Here is a 21,019-nt window from a genome sequence, read left to right on the forward strand (position 1 = left end):
CGAAAATATCGGCTCTTCCTTCTTTTGTCATAGTGTTTTGCTTTCCTTCCGCTGCCAAAGTACAGACTTTATCGACATCTCGGAAGACGATGGTAAAAGTCGATCACTCCAGTGCAGTTCAATGATGATCTTGCCTCTCTCGTCCGATCTTGACATGCAGCAAAAAAAAAAAAAAAAAAAAAAAAAAAAAAAAAAAAAAAAAGTCACATTCTCGCCTTTCATACGGTGTTGCCCTTTATGCCTTTCCTTTTGTAGAAGGTCGATAGGCAGGAATGACCACCGTTGCCAACATGCCAGTTATGCTTTCGAAAGGAAGGAGGCAACTTGCCATTCACCTTGTACTGTCACTGGGTATCGTTCTTCCCACCATGCCATGAATGATGCTTCTCTGATGATGCTTTTCTTGCTCGCTCGAGCCATCCATGTCCTCCAATCCTTGGATTTCACTTCAAGTTGTTACCTGAGCTTTGAGCCTTTCGCGAACGATGCCGTACCTACATCACAGCCAGTGGAATTATCTCATTGGATGTTTCGTCCACCACTTACACCACTTTTCTTCACTTGACATACTTGAATGGGCACTTGATGTTGGCCATGTGGCGTTCACCATATCCTACGACGGTTCCGAGTGGCTCCCAGAAGTGAATGCGTGTGGAGGGATGGTGCTTGTCTTTAACGTAAACCGGGGAGGTCCTGTGTAGTGTGAGGTGAAGAAAGCAACAGAAGGGGAAAGGACTAGGAACCTGACTCGAGAAATCACCTTGAAACCCAAAAGACTGCTCCGTGACGTAACTCGTCAAACCGCAATGACGTCCAGAATATCCGTCGTAAACCCAACTTTCTACTTACTGCAACACATACTGACGCAGGGACTAAGGGACGTAACGTGACAAGAAAGCATAAAGGGTCTCACTGTCCACCTGTGGTTCCGTCGTCAGGGAAATCTCAATCTCGGAATAGCTTCACAACACTTGATCAACAACAAACGTTACTTTTACCAATTGCGAGTTCAATAATAGCAAGAACACCAGTACACTCAATAACCTTACTCTGAAAACCCGCATGGCCACAACCTAACTTCATCCCCAAACCTCCACAAACACAATATATCAACAATCATCAAAAATGAGCGACATCGCCAAGAAAACCCTTCCTGCTGGCGCTCAACAGCAGGGCGCCAAAACAGCCGACACTACCTCCCAGGCCGACCCCTCAGCTCCTCGCTCCACCCACGCCGGCGAAGAAGGTGCCTCCTATGTGGAGGGCTCTGAGTCCTACTCCCATGAGGCCGGGTCCTCCGCTGAGGGTGGGGAGTACACCCACGCAAAGCAGGGCGACGAACACCTCGAGGGTATTGAAGAGGAGTCGGGAGAGATACTTATGAAGGATGAGGAGGATGGAGCCGAGAAACCTTCTAGTGATGAATTCGAGAAAGTAGAAGCGGAAGGTGATGATGCGAGGACGGAGCTGGAGGCTCAGAGCAGGGAGCCAGCGGACTTTGATGTTGGTGATGATGATGAGACGGAGCAGACGGAGTCCAAGGCTCAAACTCAGACTACTGAGGGCCAAGAGGAGGCTGCTTCTGCCATTCCTGCTACCGAAACCGGGGAGGGCAGACCTGAGGAGCGGTCTACTGTTAGCGAGGCCTCCGAAGCCAAAATGTCTGAGACCTCGGGCAAGACTTCGTTGCTCACCGAGCAAGCCAAGGAGGCCCTCGACAAGGCCTCGAAAGACCAGCCCACTGAGGAAGCACGCGAGTCTTTCCTCCAATCCGCCAAGGACGGTCTGACAGCCGGAAGCACCATGACCGGCGCAACCAAGAAAACGGGCCAGACTGAGACTTCTGCAGCGCAGTCGCAGCCGCAGGAACAGGCTTCGCACCCCAGTGACGAAGTCTCTGGTTCTCATCAGTACACCGTACAAGAAGAAGGGGAGGAGGGTACTGCCACCGGAACCAAAACTGCTCCCAGCGAGTACACCGCTACTGCTCCCGACACTCAAGCGCAGCAGACCGGCACTTCCCAACCCAGCGGCGAAGTCTCCAGGGAGCAACAATACGCTCGCTCCGTTACCTTTGACGAGTCGCAAAACAAGTCTCAGGAGGCGCCGACCGAGTACACGGGCGAGGACTCCGGCTCCGCGATCGGAACCGAACAGACGGCCACGCAAACTGGCACTGGCTACACTGGCACTGGCTACACCCAGTCGCAGTCGCAACCCCAGCCATCCCACCCATCGGACGAAATCTCGGGCACGAACCAGTACACCGGCACGGGAACTACCACCTACGACTTCGGCACCCGCACCGCTACCGCGCCAACCCAAATCGGCGAAACCGACCAAACCGGCACGGGAACTACCACCTACGACTACGGCACCCGCACCGCCACCGCGCCGACCCAAACCGGCGAAACCGAACAAACTGGCGAGGGTGTCCCCACGGGCGAGTCCGTCACCGTCGCCGAACACCTCGACTTCTCGGTGCTCAAGAACGGCAAGGTCAACAAGGGTGGTAATGTCATTGATTCCGATGGCAAGATTGTCGGGCGCGTCGTGTCGGGTATCCTGCAGTACCTCGTCGGCAAGAAGGTCGACGAGAACGGAGACATTTGGTCTGACAATGGAAAGGTGATTGGCAAGGCGGAGCCGATTTCCGACAGCGAGCGGGAGGATATGCTCAAGGAGCCAGCGCCCTTTGAGAGCTTCCCCGACGCGGTCGTGGACGGAAATGGCATGGTGGTCAGCAATGGGGAGTGGATTGGTAAAGTTATCGAGGGTGATTTGAAGGTGCTGAGAGGCAAGAGCGTCGATGCGGATGGCGATATTATGGATAAGGCCGGGAACGTGATTGGGCGTGCGGAACGCTGGGAGCCAGAACCCGAGGAGGCGCCTGAGCCCGAGCCCGAGGTAGACAAGAGCATCTTAGCAGGGAAGAGGGTCAATAAGGCTGGCAATGTGGTTGATGGCTCAGGAGTCATCTATGGTCGCGTGGTGGAGGGTGATGTGAAGAGGATGGTTGGTCGCATGTGCGATAAGAACGGCAACGTTCTCAGTGAGAGCGGTGATATTCTCGGCAAAGCCGATCTTGTGCCTGAGGGCGAGCGCGAGGGTATGAAGGAGGGTCCTTTCTCTGAGCTTGAGGGCTGCACTGTTGCCAAGGATGGAACCATCGTCACACCTGGTGGTGATATCGTCGGCCGTCTCGTCAATGGCGACCCCAAGGTGCTCTTTGGTCGTCCTGTCGATGACGATGGTGATGTTCTCGACAGAAACGGCAACGTCCTCGGCCATGCTGAGCGCTGGACGCCCGAGGAGGTTGAGAGGAAGAAGAACCCCATGTCTGGCCGCAAGGTGAACCGTGAGGGCAACGTCGTCGATGAAGACGGTAACATCATCGGCAAGTTGACTTCCGGTGACCCTCAATCTTGCTCCGGTAAAGAGATTGATGACGACGGAGACGTTGTCGACTACAAGGGTACTGTCATCGGCCACTGCACACTCCTCGAGGATCTTAGAGAAGAGGAGTCGCCTGAGGAGAAGGAGAAGAGGGAGCAGGCCGAGAAGGACAAGAAGCTGGCTCTCCAGATGGCTGTCTGCATTGAGCAGTGTCTCGACAAGATTCGCCCGCTTTGCAAGATGATCACCGAGGTGAGTTTCTCATGTGTATTACTTTGATTACTTACCTATCAGTCACTGACCAGCGAGTTTTGAACAACAGAAAATCGACAAGGCCGAACGCACTCCCGAGGATGAGCGTGACGAAGAGGCGCTCGTCAGGGAAGTCAAGCCTTTGATCGAGGAAGGTGGTCGTATCCTCACCGAGGCCAAAGGTATCATCAAAGGTCTCGACCCCGATGGCCGCATCGCAGCCAACGCCAAGCACAAGACTGCTTCGCGCGAGGCCACTCCTGAGGAGTACCATTTGGCTGAGGTCCTCAAAGACCTCACTGGTGACATTACCCAGTGCATCGAGAACGCCAAGAGAAAGCTTGAAGACATGCCTCATGCGAAGAAGGAGCTCAACCCTCTCTGGGGTCTTCTCAACGAGCCACTCTTCCAGATCCTGGCTGCCGTTGGCTTGCTTCTGGCCGGTGTTCTTAACCTTGTCGGCAGATTGGTAGGTGTACACATATCTACCCGTCATTTTCTTGCTCTGGCGAATGGTGCTAACAGAGTTGTGCAGCTGAGCGGTCTCGGTCTTGGTGGGCTCGTCGATGGCCTTTTGGGAACACTTGGTCTCAACCGCGTCCTTGAGGGTCTTGGTCTTGGATCCCTTACCAAGAGTTTGACTGGAGCCAGCAAGAAGAAAAACAGTGGTCTCTTGGGCCTTGGTGGCTAAATATGTGCGGGATAATGGGATGTTTTGGTCGTGGAATGTTTGGATATGGTAATGTTAATTGTTATGATAAGTTGATGTGTGTCATGAATCCGGTTTGTGAATGTTAGTCTAGTTTCTTTCCAAGATCTTGGTTAAATGGTTCAGTGTTTACAGTCGAGTGTCCTACTCTAATATTCAGTCATTCTTCCCTCTCTTGTCCTAGAAAACAGTTGCAAATTCTTGGATGACAAGAGACTTATTCATAGGCATATGAATTCCAAGTTTTGTATCACGACAAGGGCAATGGACCTTTTCCCCTTGAGAAGAGTTGAAACCAGGGCCGAAAAGGACAGGCGTCGGATTACACTTGATCAGGAGAAGTTGACTCACCACCTAAAAATGTTAGTGTCAGCAACCCGAGCGGACGGTTCGCTTCCCCTACCCACTGCATGTCGAGTGGAACAGTCAACAGACAGACCTCAGAGACCGTATCCTGGCTGGCATGAAACGGATGGAGTTAGCAGATCTCGACTATCACCGCCAATGCCCCGTGGTGTTGTCTCTCTTATCGCCGGCCACGTCAACTGTCAGGACGGGAGTGACGACGCCGTCAAGGCTACGAGTACGTATCATGATGTTTCTTGAACCCTGTCGTGTCGATGTTGGTCTGGAAGAACGGCCAAGAGCGGAAAACGGCCTTCGGTGCATGCTCGGCAGTTGTTGTTGACATGGACAAGGATGAGAGGCTCTCACCAAGGAAACATTTCTGGAGCCGTAGATCGGTGGACTCGGTGGGTTCAGCGTGGACTGGGTGGGGCCTGAGAAAAGGGTAGACGGCGGCGCAAGTGGATTTGCGGGGAGTGGTGTGGGCGATATCGGAGGTAGCAATTTGACTGTCGCAGCTCAATGTTGGAGACGTGATTGGTCAATTCGGCCACAGCTCGCAGTCTCAAAGAAGAACCTTGACGGTTGGTAATGTGGTGATGGTCGGTAGCGACGTCGGAGCATTTAGACATGACCTTCGTTGCTAGGTTGGTTTTTGTTGTTGACTCTGTGCGAGTGAGAATGAAGCTATTCAGGAACGATGAAAGGGCATTATGAGAGCAAACTTGGAAGGCGGAAAGTCACCCCCCACATAGTATTCGTTGTTCTGAGGATTCGCGGCTGCCATGTGTGACACTAGCGATGCAGGGAAACGGGACCAGTACTTAGCGTTGGCCCAATACGTGGACGGTGAAGCTGGCGGCTACCTACCAAGCAAAACATTCTGTGGAATGTAGTCGCACGACCACATCATTGTCGGGCTAGATATTCGCCATCTTCGAGTCATGATACTATCTGTTTATCATCTTGGGAGACATTTACGATGAAGTAGTGCTAGCCATGATCTCGGAAAGCATGATTGCTGTGACACTGCTTGCCGTTCTCCACCGAAATATAGTGGTGGAGGTGGCCTTTTCTCCGAATTTTTGATGGATTCCCGAACAAACATCGGTCCGCAGTCACGTTCCCTCGCTCCCCCGCCGTTGCAGAGTGCCGTGCCTGTGATTTTCCTGGTGCCGTCCGTGATTGGTCTTGACGGTGCCTTGCCCTGCATGTTTGTGCCTGACGTGTAGTCGTACTGACGGGATATTGGATGACTCCAACTTGGACACCCACACACTCTTCCGTCGGCTGTCCGCTGTGTCGCGTGTGTTCCAACAAGGAACCAACTGACCGTGTTCAGTGTCAAATGTTGCCGTCTTCTTTTTCGGTACGGGTTCGGGGATGCTAGGAATATAGACAAGACGTAAAAGACGAAGCTAAACAAGGGTGGCGGGTCTTGTGAGGCTCGGACAGAAGGAGCCGGCCGGCTGTTTCGTGGACCACCACAAGACGAGATCAATGCGGCTACAAGATGGAACAAGACACTTCAGTTGAAAGTCAAACACTTCCCATTCACAACCGCCACACCGAACTAATTCCTCTTGCCTTCTGGTGGAAAGATGCGAAATGTCCAAAAGTTCAAAGGAATCGGCAGAACCCAGAGCCAATCACAGGCTCGTGCACCGCAGTGGCTGCTTCCGAAATCGCCACTACACTTTGCCAGCAATAAGCCGCCAGGGACCTGTCATTGGCTGAGATCACCCAAACCTGGCCTCTCGAGTTCCACCAGCCTGACTGTCGCGACCAGAGTACCCCACACTTATGACTATCGTGCCGGCCAGAGTCAAATTTTTGAGCCCGGGCGGCGGTTCGACTCACATTGCTCCCGGTTCCCGGACGGTCTCGGTCTGGTAGTCGCTACACTGACCACCACCACACTGCATTGATTCATCAATTGTCATCTACACAAGTACAACAAGAGACACTCTGCTTTCTTCGTAAGTCTGTCTTCTTGCTCCCCTTTTCTTCCCTTCCCCATTCATAAAACCCTTTGATGTTTTCCTAGTACTACAGGAATAACCTACAATCCTCCCTAATATCTATTTTCTGCTGCGTCCTCAGCCGACGATATTCCTCTAACAAAGCCACTGTTATATAGCTTGTGGTCCCCCCGCCGCCGCCCGCGTGTAACAGCAATTCGTTATCCTCCCAATAGACCATATATATCCTCCAAGGCCGCGATGCTCCGATCACGTCAGGCCGCTCGCGCCTTGAAGGCGTTGACTGAGGCGCAACAGATCTCCCAGCGTACCACCCTCTCTGCCTCCCAGAGGGCCGCTGTTCTTCTCACAACCCGCTCCGTGCAAACGAGGAATCAATCCACTGCCGCCGCGTATGTCCTTCTCCAAAAACATCCCTTGGTCCGGTCGCCGACCCCCTTATACCAGTGACTCATGACCGTCTAGAAATAAATAATGACAAGGCTAACATACACAACCATCACAGCGCGACGAGACCTACCCCTAGCCAACATTTCCAGCCTGAGCCTACACCTAGCAATGTTCAGCCTCTGGTGGGGCGCAAGCCCGACATGGACGAGTCGTATGTTTCATGCCCCGTAACATCGAGTACGCCTACGATCTGGCCAGGCTAACAAGATATCCGTCATGCAGCTTCATCGGCAAGACCGGTGGTGAAATCTTCCATGAGATGATGCTCAGACACGGCGTGAAGCACATTTTCGGCTATCCTGGCGGTGCCATTCTCCCCGTCTTCGATGCCATCTACAACTCTCCCCATTTCGATTTCGTCCTCCCCCGCCACGAACAAGGTGCTGGTCACATGGCTGAGGGTTATGCCCGTGCTTCTGGCAAGCCCGGTGTCGTCCTCGTCACCTCCGGTCCCGGTGCCACCAACGTCGTTACCCCCATGGCCGATGCCCTTGCCGACGGTACTCCCATGGTTGTCTTCTCCGGCCAGGTCCCCACCACCGCCATTGGCAGCGATGCTTTCCAGGAGGCCGATGTCATTGGTATTTCTAGAGCCTGCACCAAGTGGAACGTCATGGTGAAGAGTGTCGCCGAGCTTCCCCGCCGCATTAACGAGGCCTTCGAGATCGCTACTAGCGGCAGACCTGGTCCCGTCCTCGTCGATCTCCCCAAGGACATCACCGCTGGTATCCTTCGCCGGGCCATCCCCACCGACACCGCCATCCCCACCAGTCCTAGTGCCGCCTCCCGCGCTGCCATTGAGCTGAGCCGCAAGCAGCTCGATGCCTCGATCCAGCGTGTCGCCAAGCTCATCAACATCGCCAAGAAGCCCGTCATCTACGCCGGCCACGGTGTTGTCCAGTCCAAGGGCGGTCCTGCGCTCCTCCGCGCCCTTTCCGAGAAGGCCTCTATCCCCGTCACCACCACCCTCCACGGTCTTGGTGCCTTCGATGAGCTCGATGAAAAGTCTCTTCACATGCTCGGTATGCACGGTGCCGCCTACGCCAACATGGCCGTCCAGGAGGCCGATTTGATCATCTGCCTTGGTGGCCGTTTCGACGACCGTGTCACTCTTAACCTCAACAAGTTTGCCCCCGCTGCTAAGGCTGCCGCTGCCGAGGGTCGCGGTGGTATCGTCCACTTCGAGATTCTTCCCAAGAACATCAACAAGGTCGTCCAGGCTACCGAGGCTGTCGAGGGTGATGTTGCCACCAACATCGAGCTCCTTATCCCTCAGGTTGACGCCAAGACCATGGCCGATCGCAAGGAATGGTTCGGCAAGATCAACGAGTGGAAGTCCAAGTGGCCCCTTTCCGACTACGAGCGCGCCGAGCGCACCGGTCTGATCAAGCCCCAGACCCTCATCGAGGAGCTCAGCAAGCTCACCGAGGGCCGCAAGGAGAACACCTACATCGCCACCGGTGTCGGCCAGCATCAGATGTGGACCGCTCAGCACTTCCGCTGGCGCCACCCCCGTACCATGATCACCTCCGGTGGTCTCGGTACCATGGGCTTCGGTCTCCCCGCCGCCATCGGCGCCAAGGTTGCCAAGCCCGATGCTCTTGTCATTGACATCGACGGCGATGCCTCCTTCGGCATGACCCTCACCGAGCTCTCCACCGCTGCTCAGTTCAACATTGGCGTCAAGGTCATCGTCCTCAACAACGAGGAGCAGGGCATGGTTACGCAGTGGCAGAACCTCTTCTACGACGACCGCTACTCGCACACCCACCAGAAGAACCCCGACTTCGTCAAGCTTGCTGATGCCATGGGCGTCCAGTCTAAGCGCATCATCAAGCCCGAGGAGGTCGTCGAGGGTCTCAAGTGGCTCATCGACTCGGAGGGCCCCGCCCTTCTCGAGGTCGTCACCGACAAGAAGGTTCCCGTCCTCCCTATGGTCCCTGCCGGCTGCGGTCTGGATGAGTTCATCACCTTCGACCAGGAGCGTGACAGGAAGCGTCGTGAGCTGATGGTCAAGCGCACCGGTGGTGTCCACGGTCTATAAACGTTTTATCGTTCGCTGCGATTTGGATCTATTCCATATGGCGGTGAAGATGGATAACTTGTGGTGTTGGTCAAAAATGGGGATTTTCCTTTCGGCGTTTTACAAGCTCTATGTCTTTTTTTACAACTGCATTACCGGGACAAGAAAAAGGGTATGTGTTGTTGGTGATCCGACGACGTTGGGCGAGGGATCTATTTCCATTATTTGGTTGGATGAAGTGAAAACGCACATTTTACTTTTTGTTTTCAAGGGCTGCATACGCCCATTCTTACCTCCGGGAGGAGGGGAAGAAAAGGGGACAAAAGGTGGCTTTCGAATACACAAGGAGGTTGTGTGTGGGTGCAACAAGCATAAATCTGTTTCATGAAGTTGCGACTGCTTTGCGGGCCTGTATATATCATTATTTCCTTGAATGACTGGATACCACGATTTTTCTTTGCGCAATCACAGTTCCATCGCATCCAAACATCACCTTAAACCAAACCGCGAACACTCATAAACCATGAAATTATATATACTCACCTTGCCGGTATCTGAGCTTTTTGTGAGTTTGTATGCCTAGAGATGTTACCTCCCGTTCATGTTAGGTATCACGATGCCGTCGTTGCCGAGGAAACGCACGACAACACTGGTCTAGCAAGCAATAGGGGTAAACCCGAGTTCATTAACCCCAAGTGTGTACAACCATTTTTCCATCTCTGAACTAACCTAAATTACCTGCCGGCCCACGCCATTTCTTTGCTCATGGTAGGAGTAATAGAGGTACTTGTGTGCGCGAAGCCATAAACAGAAAACAAAGAATAAGTAAAAACCATGCATCAACCTATCCAACGCTCCCGTCCCGCGAAGAACAACTTCGCTCTTATCCCCCGGATCATATGTTACACATGACCGTCACATTACAGTGTTATACCCATTTCCCCTTTCCAATGCCTCCCCCCTTCATCTACCCCACATAAGAATTTCGAACCCTGTTGATGGATGCAAAGAGCTCAAACGAAACCAAAACACAACACAACAACGATGTGAGGAAGCAATCATCGCCCGGGTTATGTTTGCCGTGCAAGAAGCTTCAGAGGAAGGTTACTTCGTGTGCGAAGCCTGGATAGCGGTCTGGATACAATATGCAGGTTAGCAATTAGCCTCTTGGTTGGTGGATAGTAGAGGAGGACAGAGTGCAAATGACAGAAGTGACTTGAAGACCAAGATAAATATTCGAATGGCCGCAGACTCGAGTTACTAATGGGCTCTGTCCAATCGACAATCTGACCGTGACAGTGATGGGACAATGGTGAACAAACCAGACTACCATCATCATCCTCATCTAAACCCACGCCGCAACAACGGACTTAACTTAGACAACCGTCCACTCTTCTTCCTCATCCGTTGTCCCAGGCGCAGCTGCCTTGGACTTCTTGGTGGAGGAAGAAGAAGGAAGGTACTGTTTCAAAAAGACACCAAAGGGGGGTTAGACAACCAAACGAAACGGAACAAACAAAACGCAAGGAGGAATGGAATGGATGCTTGAGAGAAAGAGAGAGAGAGAGAGAAATAATTAACGTACCGGGCAGTTCTCACAAGCACAGTCTCCCGGCGTACAAGTGCAGCTACCAGTGTGGCCGCAATCGCAGGTCTGTGCCGGCTTGGTGGCTACTGGCTTGTCGCGGGTATCCGAAGCAGCAGCGCCAGTGGAAGGGCCCGTGTTGGTGCCTGAGCCGGAGCTCATGTCGGCCTTGGTGCCAGTAGACGGTTTATCGGACATTGTGACTTAAAGTTGGTGGAGTGGTGTTTGGGTGCACCCAAGTGGAAGTGGAATGTTGGTTAGGTAGTTTGTGTAGTTATTTGTTTCGCTGTGTGTTTGGCCGAGTTTGGGTTGTTGCGCGGTGGGTTGAATATGGTGTGTTCGGTGCTGGTCGGTGACGGGGTGGAGAGAAGATCCGGTAGAGGTGATGGGGTGATGAGAGGATGGGGAGTTATATAGCTAATAGTGGGAGGCTGGGTTACGGCTGATGGACTTCAGATGGGAAACGATGAATGGAAGGGAGAGCTGCAATGGAGGATGATTGGGGTAGTGGCGAGGTGACGTAAGTGCGGTTTAGAGAAGTTGAGAGTGGTGATGGTGGAAGGGATCATGGGTTGGCTACGGGCAAGAACGGGTAAAACGGTCGAGAGCGGTCGTAAACTGAGTAACATGGACGGACCAAGGTGGACATGAGCTACTAGGTAGAGGTACCTACCTAACCAACCCCTCTGGGAGTTGAACACACCTGACCTAAAGCTATGAGGAGCTCTCGAGAATCTGAGGAAGTCGAGTCGAGGAATCTGAGTCTTCTGACTCTGCGCATCGTGGTTCGTCAATCGCAACGGCAGTGACGATAAACCTTTCTCTTCACGGTTTTCGGAATAAGAGCTCACGGGCTCAAGGACATCACAAGGTCTCTGCGAGCAACCATGAGCTAAGTGAAAGATTGTCCGAGAGCAGAGCAATCGTCATACCTTCCGTGCGTCCGCTGGAGTGAGGAGAGAGTTCAGCCTCGAGGTATAGGCCATTGGAATGATAGACGGCTTTTGAGAAGGCTGGTCGGCATTGGGAGGCTGATTTGATCATACAACGTAGTCCTACAATAACCAAGTCAAGATATCAGAGAGCTAGTACAGCGACAGAAGAGTAACCAACAACTAGCTTCAACAAAAAGCAATGGGCTTGTCTCCATATCCCAACAAGAAGGACGATCCGAAAAGTTCCAAACCCAGAGCTGCCAAGTAAAACCACCCAAGCCAGCATGGAAAGAGAGAAAGAACTCAGAGATGAAAGAGAAGAAAGTAAAAAGGGGGTATCGAGACATGCAAACCTATATTATCAACACCTTCCATCCTTACAGTGATCAATCCTCCCTCTTCCCTATCATCCTGAACCCTATACAGTTCCTTTAGTCCCTTCTGTCCCTATGGCACCTATTGCGCCTGTGGTACCGTCTCCGTTAAAGCCTTGTTGACTCTTGAATAAAACTTTGCCGCATGCTGCTTGGGGAAAGTGATTTCCTCAACCAAATAATCTGGCAGCAGATCAATAAGCGTGCGGTCCCTGCTCGCATCAAGCTGCGGCATGTAGTGGAACTGGTCTTCGTCAAAGTACTGGGTCGTCTCATCCGCATCGACGTGGGGGGAGTTGGCGCTGATGTGTGCAAGTTTGAAATGGAGTGCTGATTACAGTTATTGTTAGTGAACCTGTATCGTAAACAGGCAGAAGGTGGGAGAACGGGGTATACGACGACTTACTTCCATTCTTCCCCGTCTGTATGCAATCATACACATCCTCACCCGTTTGCTGGTCCCTCTTGACCCCTCTGACGATCAACCCGGTCAGATCCGAGTAGAGATCCTCTTTCAGTTGGTGCTGCTGAGTCGCTTGGGCAATGGCTTCCGAGTTGCCCATGGTGAGCATCCGGTTGCCGTTCTGCTTGTTCTTCATGGCGCTTCCAGGCACTTGAGGTTGGCCAATTTTGGCGACCGCTGCGGCTTCGGCTTGACGGGAGGCTGTGAGCTTGATGTTGAGGGCATTGACTTCCGTCTTGGATTTTGTGAGGGAGCTCGTGAGTTCGGCGACTTTGGCATTGAGGCTTGACAGTTGGGATTCGGATGCTTCGAGCTGCTTGTGGAGACGAGTGGCCTCTCTGGCGGCTTGCTTCTGGGAGGTGAGCTCGGCTTTGAGGGCGGCAATCAGCTGGTCGGAGGCTATGGAGGGGTTTGTTAGCGGTTATCGCCCAAGTTTTCGAATACAAGACATGACATACCAGTCGTCCTCTCTTCGGATTGCTTCCTCAACCTGTCAAAGTTCCTCTCCGCCTCCTTAACCGCAACCTCTCTCAGATCTCTGTATTTCAGCTCCAACGCCTCGTACTTCTGCGTCAGCTCGCCCAACTTGCGCCGTAGCTCCGGGTCGTCAGTCCTTGCCCCAGCCGTATGTGTCTTAAACCCCAGCCCCAACGAAGACGACTTCCTGGTTGTGCTCGCTGGAGGTCCGCTATGCCACGCCCCCGGGATCGGCAACGATTCCTCCTCCTCAATTTGAGTCTCCTCATGTGTCACCTCCGTTACCTCTTCCTGCTGTGACGTCTCATCCTCTTCCACTACCACCAACTCCTCCACCTTCTTCTTCCTCCCCCTTCCGCCTCTTGTCGCAGTCGCCGTCACCGACATGGGCGTCTCCGCCACAGCCGCTGCAGCAGTTTTCCTCGGCCTCCCCCTTGTCGCCCTTGTCGTTGTTTCCTTCGGCGGCGCCTCCACTTCCTCGGTAGCAGTAACATCATGCATAGTCGTATCCTCGTCCCCTTGCTCCTCCGCAATTGTCCCAGTGTGCTCGGTAGATTCCGTCTCTTCCTCTTGTATAGTAGTGGCGGCGGCGCGCTTCCCCCTTCCACTGGTGCGAGTTGCTCTTCCGACGGTAGAGGGAGTCGCGGTAACGTTGCCGGAACTCTCTGCCAGCGCGGCACGAGCAAGGGCGGCCTTTTGTCGTACTGTAAGGGCTTTGGTCTTTTGGGCGGACGCCTTGGTGACTTTGTTTGCGGAAGCGGTCGCCGCGGCGGTTCGCTTGCTCGCTACGGAGGGTGTGGAAGCGGTCTTTCGTTTGGCAGGAGCCATTGTGCTTGCGCCTGCGCCCGAGGCGGCTCTTTGTCTTGTTGCTGTGGCTGCTGTTGTTGTTTGGGCTGTCGCTTGTTTCGCCTTTGACGCAGCGGTGGGTTTAGTTGCTGACCCCGTCTTGACTCCTGTCGTGCTCGGCTGCTTGAGGATCGATTTTGGCTTTGTTATTGTCGATGTCAATTTTGTTTTCGTTGCCGCTTTGCTGCTGCCGAAGCGAGTAGATGCAGGCCCGCTAAGTCCGTCCTCCGAATCCGAATCCACCAGTCCCAGCAAACGAGTGCCGCGTTGCGCCCTAGACATCAGACTCGGAGGTGATGCAAAAGGTGCAGGAAGGGATATCTGAATGTGGGTTTTAGGTCGACGTTGTCGTAGGCGGTCATCGATCGCGCTGGCGGTGATTGGCGCGCAATGGGGTCGAATGGAATGCGATTAGCGACGCGCAGGTCGGTAGCTGCTGCTTCAACTGGGGCGGAGGATTGGCGGCAATTCTGCAAGTTGGAAAGACGCGTGTATTCCACTTGCTTTGCGACAGGCGTCAGCGCGGGTGTGAAAGGATGACGAATCTCAAGCGATTGAAGGTTGCTGCGCTGCGAAAGTAAACAATTTAATGTCGGGAAGGAAGTGGAGGGGCTGTCGCAAGACAACTTCGCGGCTTGTCTCCTTCTCTTCAGGGTTAGGGTTTAAGCCGGTTACACCCTCCATCACCTCAGCTCCGAGTCCCTTTCCTAACTCCAACTGGATATGCATGGTAAAAGGTAATGGCAAGATCCTTCTCGTAAACTTCCTGTTTCCTAGTGGAAAATGCAGATGGTAATCTAATATAGCGCCCCCCAAATCGTCAGACGTACCCCCCACTTCCCATGGTCTTTATTCTGCCCATATAGGTACCCTTCGAACGCCAGATATGTACAAGCCCGCTATATGTGTTAAAGTTTTCATGAAACTGTTTCCCCGCCGTTTACCATTACGATCGATATTGGATAACACATCCTGTACTGCTCTTCGTTATTAGAACGAAGTGAACTCTGTACTTAGCGACAAGAAAGCCAACGAACCCAACAAGCAGGCCGCCTAGTCCTCAGCTGTCCTCTTTGCCTCTTTCAGTCTCTGATGGTGTTGCCTCCTGATGGTCCACAATGAGACGCAAAGCCCGATAGCGCAAGCACCAAGCGTCATGTAATATGCGTCTTTGTAGCAATCGATACCATCGGGACAAGTGCGCTCGCCCTCGTCATTGACAATGCTGTGCTTGTCAAAGACTTTGCCGTAAAACAGGTTAAAGACGTTGCCTGATACGACAGGGCTCAAAGTCATGAAGCCCCAGTTCTGACTGAGTCCATGGATACCGAACGATTCGGCCACAATAGATGGAAAAACGCCGAAGAGGAAGCCGTAGCCAAGACCAGAAAGACCGGAGACGAAACCGAGCAGATGTGGGTTGAGGATGTTGAGAGCGCACAGCTGAGCGATGAAGAAGATCACGCTTCCTAATGTAAGGCACCAGACACGGCTGGCCTTCAACACCTTGACGAGGAAATCTGATCCGACACCTTGAAAGTAAAATTAGTACTAATCTTCAACATGGAAATGAGCCACTTCTTACCGCTGAGCAGTCGGCCAATAAAACTACCGACAGACAGAATAGAAACATGCATCTGTTGCCGATGAACGAGGAATGTGTCATCAACTGTCTTGTCATAGTATTTCCATAGAGCGTTGACATCATGGCCGATGTTGCTGTTAGATGTTAGCGGACAGGGCTCAAAGTTCAGGTAGAAAGTCACAGCAAGAACTCAACACGTACTTGATGGTCATCAAACCAATTCCAGCCAAGATGGCCATAATGCAAAACAGTTGCCAAAACTCGAGACTCTTCAGCAAGGCCCAACCACGGATATCTATACGGTGCGAACGATCCATATCAACACTGCTCTCAACATAAACATCGCCTGGTAGTGAGGACGATCTGGACACAAGGGACGATGTCTCGTCAATGTCTTCTTGTGCTGTTTCCGCAGAGGCCGCTTCGACGTCATTGGATCGGCGAGGAGGGCTGACGTCTCGAGAAGATGAGGGCCCCACGAGCTCGTCTGTGGCTCCGCTAAGGGCCGGTGCTGTAGTGCCACTGGGAGTGGTGTAAACAGTGGGCGACATACCAGGTTCTCCGTCGACGAAACTGCGACCAGCCTGGGGCTTGGACTCCTCAGATAGTGTCCGGCGCAGTTGTTGAGAGCTCGAGAGCCCTGGCCCGGAATGGACCGGGTGATACGAAGAACGCGGGTAAACCTTGAGGAAGAAAAACCCGAGGAACGTAAGGGTGAAAGTGCCAACGGAAAGGAACATGAGGAAGGCGCCAGTGTTGCCGGGGAAGAAGACACTCCCAGAGGCGGAGAAGAAGAATGCACTAAGACCAAAGGCGGCCAGCGGAAAGGCCGTGGCTGTTCCGCGGTGATGAGGCCAATTCAACGCCGACGTTTTGACCGAGGCAGCAAAGGCCATGCAGCTTCCAAATCCAGTCAAGAAGCTGAAGATGCAAAGCAGGGGAACGGAGCCAGTGCCGCTTTCATAGGCGGCTTTGAAGGGGAAGTATCCCAAGCCCAGCAACAAGGCGCCGACAATGACTGGTGGGCGGGTTCCTCGGCGGTCCACATACATTCCAACTGGCACGCCCATTGAGTACATGCCCAGATTCCCGGCCAGTCCGATCAGGTTGCTCTGCGTCGTCGTGAGGTGCAGCTTATCGGCAAACTGAGGAGCCCATGCTGAGTAGACATACTATCCAGAGTGCGCAGACGGCGCAAGCAGTTAGCAGAAGTCCCATACGGTAGCTTTGTGTGGCACGACAGGTCGGGGAAATCGCCCACATTTGTTCCACATGCTAGTGATATAACCGTTGCTGCTATGCTCGACACCAGGCGGGCGCGCTTAAGCTGCTGGTCGAGCATGGTCTTAGTTGTAGTTGTCATGGTTGGGATAACCGCAAGGTGAAGAGACTCCTGAGTCTCGAACGGTCAAGTGATCACGATCAAACGGTCTGAAGCATCCCCGCGACGCCGTTGCAATGAAGGGCCCCTGCCGATCACAAAAGATGTCGGAATCCGGAGTTGGAACAAGCCCAAACTAGTACAAAGATGGGAGAATCGGCAGCAAGCCTGGCATGGTAATTCAGAAACAGGATGAAGGAAATACGATCAGGTCAAAGTTGGGAGGAGGGAGGGAGGATGTGTGTTGTCGTCACTGGGGTGTAGGTACCTACCTCTACATCCGACACATGCCTTATCTGACACTACCTTATCAGCCGTATCATACTCGTCGTAAGGGGTGTTACCTGTTAGCGGTTGCCCAGTGACGCAGGCCCGCTGATTGCGAGTTCCTGGGGTCATTGTCCCCAATGCCATCTTGTGATTGGCCCAGCGCCAGCGGGCAGCTGACAGCTGGTTCCGATACAGGACCTGAGCAGCCAGCCGCCTATCCAAGTATGATACATATGAAACATGATCCGTCGTCCATCTTCCCGTCGCAGTCTCTCCTGAATCTCTCTCCCATCGGCGGGACAGAGCTGAGGTGAAGAGAACAGCCCAGGTACTGGTGCCTGATACAACGGTGTGAGATGAGAGTTGAGTACCAGAATCGTGGTACAAGACTGTCATTAGGTAACTCACGTAGCTGTTGGAGAGCAGTGTCCACTCCCCGTAGGTCTAGAATTGGGTAACGAGTTGAATACGTACATAATGAGAATGGGGGCATGGATGGACCTGGACAGCTGAATGTTCCCCAGATTCGAAACGGGTCCTGGAGTCACGATGCCGGCGGGTCCCCGCTTGCCCCGGGCTCGGGAGACGGGGATGCCGGTTTGCCCGGGATCCATGTCCGTGGATCCGGATCCGAAAGTTATCGACTTCGGAGGAACGCTGAGGGTTACGGCTGAGCACTAGCCCACGTGGTATCGTTGCTGTGTCTTCAATACTTGTAATCCAATTGTACCCGGCCAGGAGTCTATCATGGCTTTCAGTGCATTTTGAAGAATCATGAGAGGTGATCTGTGTCAATTTGGAACGGACAAGCGAGATTTTGAGAAGACACTGAAGAGTCGGTAATCTAAACAGCGAGGCTTTCACTTTCATCGATCTGACTGAGGAAGTTGCCTGGTTAAGATTGGATCGAGACGGGCATTGATCATGCCCGCTGAACGTACTCAGGGCATGGTGGCGCAGTGTGGCTTGAATGCCGGTACTCTGAGAAATGATTGGCCCCGACAGGTGGGCTTCCGTGACTTCTGCCAGCCCAGCCGCGTGTGTCATCTGCTACCCGCCCGCTGAACCAACTGCCCTGACGTCCGTCTGCAGCGACCACGCTGTGGGATCTTGGATGATTCTAGACTTCGTTACCTACCTACCTATCACCAAACATCTCTTTCTCGACTATCGAGCCGATTCGATTTGCGCCAGCCTGTTTCAACGGCGAGCATATCTTCTATTCGCTTCTTCCATCATCAATCGACCAAAATCAAACTGAAACCCGCAACCTAATCAACCGTCGCCATGGGCGCGCTTCTTTCGCTGCCGCTGCTCGCGGTGCCGAGTCTAGGCACTGTAAGTTGCCTCCACACCACGAGCTCACGAACTCGACGTTATGACCCATGATACTGACCATCTCCTCCCGTCACACAGATTCTCGGATTTGTTGGTAGTTGCTGCGGTGCTGCGGCATGCTCCGCTCTCTGTAGCGCATGCGGAAAATGCGGCAACAGGTTGGTGATGATGGTCTCTACGGCATCCTGTTTGCTGAACTAACATCGGTTGGAATAGTGTCCTTACCCGTATCGCATATGCCCTCATCCTTCTCATCAACTCGATACTTTCGTGGATAATGCTCACCAAATGGGCAATTGAAAAACTGCAACACCTCACCTTCAATTACGTCAAGATCAGCTGTGGAAATGGAGACTGCTATGGCTGGCTCGCTGTCCACCGCATCAACTTTGCTCTCGGCTTGTTTCACCTGATGCTGGCTGGCCTTCTCCTCGGAGTTAACTCTTCCAAGCACCCTCGCGCGAAAATTCAGAACGGCTTCTGGGGACCAAAGATCATCGCCTGGCTCGGCTTGATTGTCCTAACCTTCTTCATCCCGGATGAGTTCTTTGTGTTCTGGGGCAACTATATCTCGTTTATTTGTGCGATGCTCTTCCTCGTTCTCGGCCTTATTCTACTGGTCGACCTGGCGCACAACTGGGCCGAGTACTGCCTGGCGCAGATTGAGGATACCGACTCGCGTACTTGGAGGGCCATCTTGATTGGCTCGACGCTTGGCATGTACCTCGCGTCCCTTGCCATGACCATCATCCAGTACATATTCTTCGCTGGGAATGGCTGCTCTATGAACCAGGCAGCAATTACCATCAATCTGCTACTCTGGATCGCCGTTTCGGCCATATCTGTGCATCCGACAGTGCAGGAGTACAACCCCAAGGCGGGGCTTGCGCAAGCCGCTATGGTGGCCATCTACTGCACCTACCTGACCATGTCTGCGGTCTCGATGGAGCCTGATGAGACCGAAGACCGGCGGTGCAACCCTCTGGTGCTGGGCCAGGGCACGCGGACCACCACCATTATTCTCGGCGCCATCGCAACCATGCTCACGGTGGCCTATACCACCACGCGGGCAGCAACCCAGAGCCTTGGTCTCGGTGGAAGCGGAAGGGGACAGATCCAGCTGCCCGATGAGGATGAGCATGACCTCGTGACGCAACAACCAAGCCTTCGGCGGGAGATGCGGGCTGAGGCGCTCCGTAGGGCCGTTGAGGAAGGAAGTCTTCCTGCAGATGCCCTCTTATCAGATGACGACGAGAGCGATGCGGGTGACCGTACGGCCAACGATGATGAGAGATCGAGTACTCAGTACAGTTATGCCATGTTCCACATCGTCTTCTTCCTGGCCACTGCCTGGGTTGCTACGTTGTTGACCATGGACTGGGATGACAAGAAGCAGGGCGACTTTGCCACGGTTGGTCGTACGCTGTGGGCGAGCTGGGTCAAGATTGTGAGCTCGTGGGTCTGCTACGGCTTGTATACCTGGACCCTGGTTGCACCAATTGTGCTGCCAGACCGCTTCGATGGCTACTAAACGGTTTTGATTACTTTGGCGCCTCGGGTACCCGCTTGAGGTTGAGGGAGTACACTACCTGTTTTTCCTCACTTATCACATTTTTGTATTGGAGTTCTAGGGGCTAATGCATTTCGGGTGTATGGGGTTAGGATGACATCTGGCTTTGATAGTCTTAGTGAAGCAATGCTTTCGTGTCTCTGGTTGAGCATTTGCTGAATGATATTTGGATACATTTTATGTTACAGGCGTATCCATGTCAGACACTGTGGGCATCAGATATGCCATTTGGTGAGATGCTTATCCATTCTTAACAGAAGTACCTAAGTGGCCGCCATGTTCGGGCAAGACCGATGATGATACCTCGGTATCTGGAGCGCAAGTTCCTCATACGGCGGGGATTACCAGCAAGAAACCCTAAGGCTGGTACGTTCCTTCCTTCACAGCCCGTACAGATCTCCAGCTCCTCTGTCAGAGTCGAGTGAAAATATCTAACCAATATCATGCGGTCTTGCCCAATGCGATCTCCCCATCCAACTAGAGCTCATCCGAACCTTCGTTTGTTCCAGTAAACGAGATATTCGACTTCTGTTGTATTTCGAAACCCAACCATTTAGTGTTTTCCATCCAATCATCTGGCTAAATCTCCTTGCGGCCGGAAGTCCTTGTCTTTCTTACTGGCATTAATCCTTCACTTTCTTCTCCCGCACGCTCGTCATTCTTCCTTCACCGGTTGTCGCAAGAAGGTGTCAGGTGTACATCGGCAAAGCTTCCTCGCGGCAACGCAACGTCGTGGACATTCCGGCCTCTTCCCGGTAACACCAGAATCAATATCTCGCTCGGTGTGCAAATCGAGACATCCATGGAGAGGAACAACGGACAACCGATGGTACGTATCTTGAAACTACCTGTGTTTGGGTGATGTCGACAATTCCGACTTCCGCGTTACCAACACTGCATGTCAACGCTGGTATCGTACCACGCAATACCTTTTCCACGAATCGCCGGGATGACGTCAAAATATAGGGCTCCTTGTGGGACTTCCTACGGCCGCTTGATCGGAGATATTCAGTAACCAGGGTCTGGTTTGCCTTATTC

General features: G+C 53.1%; 6 protein-coding genes across 6 annotated transcripts; 3 read left to right on the plus strand and 3 right to left on the minus strand.

Moving 5' to 3' along the window:
• Positions 1-485: 485 nt before the first annotated feature.
• Positions 486-4,339, plus strand: B0T23DRAFT_407317 (uncharacterized protein; the record flags this gene model as incomplete). Its single annotated transcript, XM_062839176.1, has 4 exons — positions 486-700; positions 1,131-3,648; positions 3,719-4,117; positions 4,184-4,339. The coding sequence occupies 4 exons, from the start codon at positions 486-488 to the stop codon at positions 4,337-4,339; spliced, it is 3,288 nt and encodes a 1,095-aa protein (XP_062690270.1).
• Positions 4,340-6,777: 2,438 nt separating this feature from the next.
• B0T23DRAFT_223074 (acetolactate synthase mitochondrial precursor) lies at positions 6,778-9,301 on the plus strand. Its single transcript, XM_062833762.1, has 3 exons — positions 6,778-7,076; positions 7,190-7,285; positions 7,357-9,301. The coding sequence occupies exons 1-3, from the start codon at positions 6,925-6,927 to the stop codon at positions 9,176-9,178; spliced, it is 2,070 nt and encodes a 689-aa protein (XP_062690271.1). The 5' UTR covers positions 6,778-6,924; the 3' UTR covers positions 9,179-9,301.
• Positions 9,302-10,532: 1,231 nt separating this feature from the next.
• Positions 10,533-10,940, minus strand: B0T23DRAFT_431759 (uncharacterized protein; the record flags this gene model as incomplete). The annotated part of the gene is made up of 2 exons (XM_062840341.1): positions 10,533-10,619; positions 10,743-10,940. The coding sequence occupies 2 exons, from the start codon at positions 10,938-10,940 to the stop codon at positions 10,533-10,535; spliced, it is 285 nt and encodes a 94-aa protein (XP_062690272.1).
• Positions 10,941-12,133: 1,193 nt separating this feature from the next.
• Positions 12,134-13,819, minus strand: B0T23DRAFT_407319 (chromosome segregation protein Csm1/Pcs1-domain-containing protein; the record flags this gene model as incomplete). Its single annotated transcript, XM_062839177.1, has 3 exons — positions 12,134-12,381; positions 12,458-12,913; positions 12,973-13,819. 3 exons carry the CDS (start codon positions 13,817-13,819, stop codon positions 12,134-12,136), a joined length of 1,551 nt encoding a protein of 516 aa, XP_062690273.1.
• Positions 13,820-14,761: 942 nt separating this feature from the next.
• On the minus strand, positions 14,762-16,897 carry B0T23DRAFT_223096 (major facilitator superfamily domain-containing protein). The gene is made up of 4 exons (XM_062833763.1): positions 16,684-16,897; positions 15,624-16,594; positions 15,423-15,556; positions 14,762-15,369 (listed from the first exon to the last, which is right to left on the minus strand). The coding sequence occupies exons 1-4, from the start codon at positions 16,783-16,785 to the stop codon at positions 14,891-14,893; spliced, it is 1,686 nt and encodes a 561-aa protein (XP_062690274.1). The 5' UTR covers positions 16,786-16,897; the 3' UTR covers positions 14,762-14,890.
• Positions 16,898-18,164: 1,267 nt separating this feature from the next.
• B0T23DRAFT_364724 (serine incorporator/TMS membrane protein) lies at positions 18,165-20,264 on the plus strand. Its single transcript, XM_062836351.1, has 3 exons — positions 18,165-18,411; positions 18,490-18,569; positions 18,628-20,264. The coding sequence occupies exons 1-3, from the start codon at positions 18,361-18,363 to the stop codon at positions 19,940-19,942; spliced, it is 1,446 nt and encodes a 481-aa protein (XP_062690275.1). The 5' UTR covers positions 18,165-18,360; the 3' UTR covers positions 19,943-20,264.
• The last annotated feature ends 755 nt before the right edge of the window (positions 20,265-21,019 follow it).

Source organism: Neurospora hispaniola (genome assembly GCF_033458365.1).
Source record: "Neurospora hispaniola strain FGSC 10403 chromosome Unknown B0T23scaffold_7, whole genome shotgun sequence".
Classification (NCBI taxonomy): domain Eukaryota; kingdom Fungi; phylum Ascomycota; class Sordariomycetes; order Sordariales; family Sordariaceae; genus Neurospora; species Neurospora hispaniola.

Coding starts and splice junctions, on each gene's coding strand:
- B0T23DRAFT_364724 (XM_062836351.1), top strand. CDS start 18,361: ATGGGCGCGCTTCTTTCGCTGCCGCTGCTCGCGGTGCCGAGTCTAGGC. Junction 18,412..18,489: donor CGGTGCCGAGTCTAGGCACT/GTAAGTTGCCTC, acceptor CCCGTCACACAG/ATTCTCGGATTTGTTGGTAG. Junction 18,570..18,627: donor TGCGGAAAATGCGGCAACAG/GTTGGTGATGAT, acceptor CGGTTGGAATAG/TGTCCTTACCCGTATCGCAT.
- B0T23DRAFT_223096 (XM_062833763.1), bottom strand. CDS start 16,785: ATGACAACTACAACTAAGACCATGCTCGACCAGCAGCTTAAGCGCGCC. Junction 16,595..16,683: donor CACTAGCATGTGGAACAAAT/GTGGGCGATTTC, acceptor CACTCTGGATAG/TATGTCTACTCAGCATGGGC. Junction 15,557..15,623: donor ATTGGTTTGATGACCATCAA/GTACGTGTTGAG, acceptor AACATCTAACAG/CAACATCGGCCATGATGTCA.
- B0T23DRAFT_223074 (XM_062833762.1), top strand. CDS start 6,925: ATGCTCCGATCACGTCAGGCCGCTCGCGCCTTGAAGGCGTTGACTGAG. Junction 7,077..7,189: donor AATCAATCCACTGCCGCCGC/GTATGTCCTTCT, acceptor CAACCATCACAG/CGCGACGAGACCTACCCCTA. Junction 7,286..7,356: donor AAGCCCGACATGGACGAGTC/GTATGTTTCATG, acceptor TCCGTCATGCAG/CTTCATCGGCAAGACCGGTG.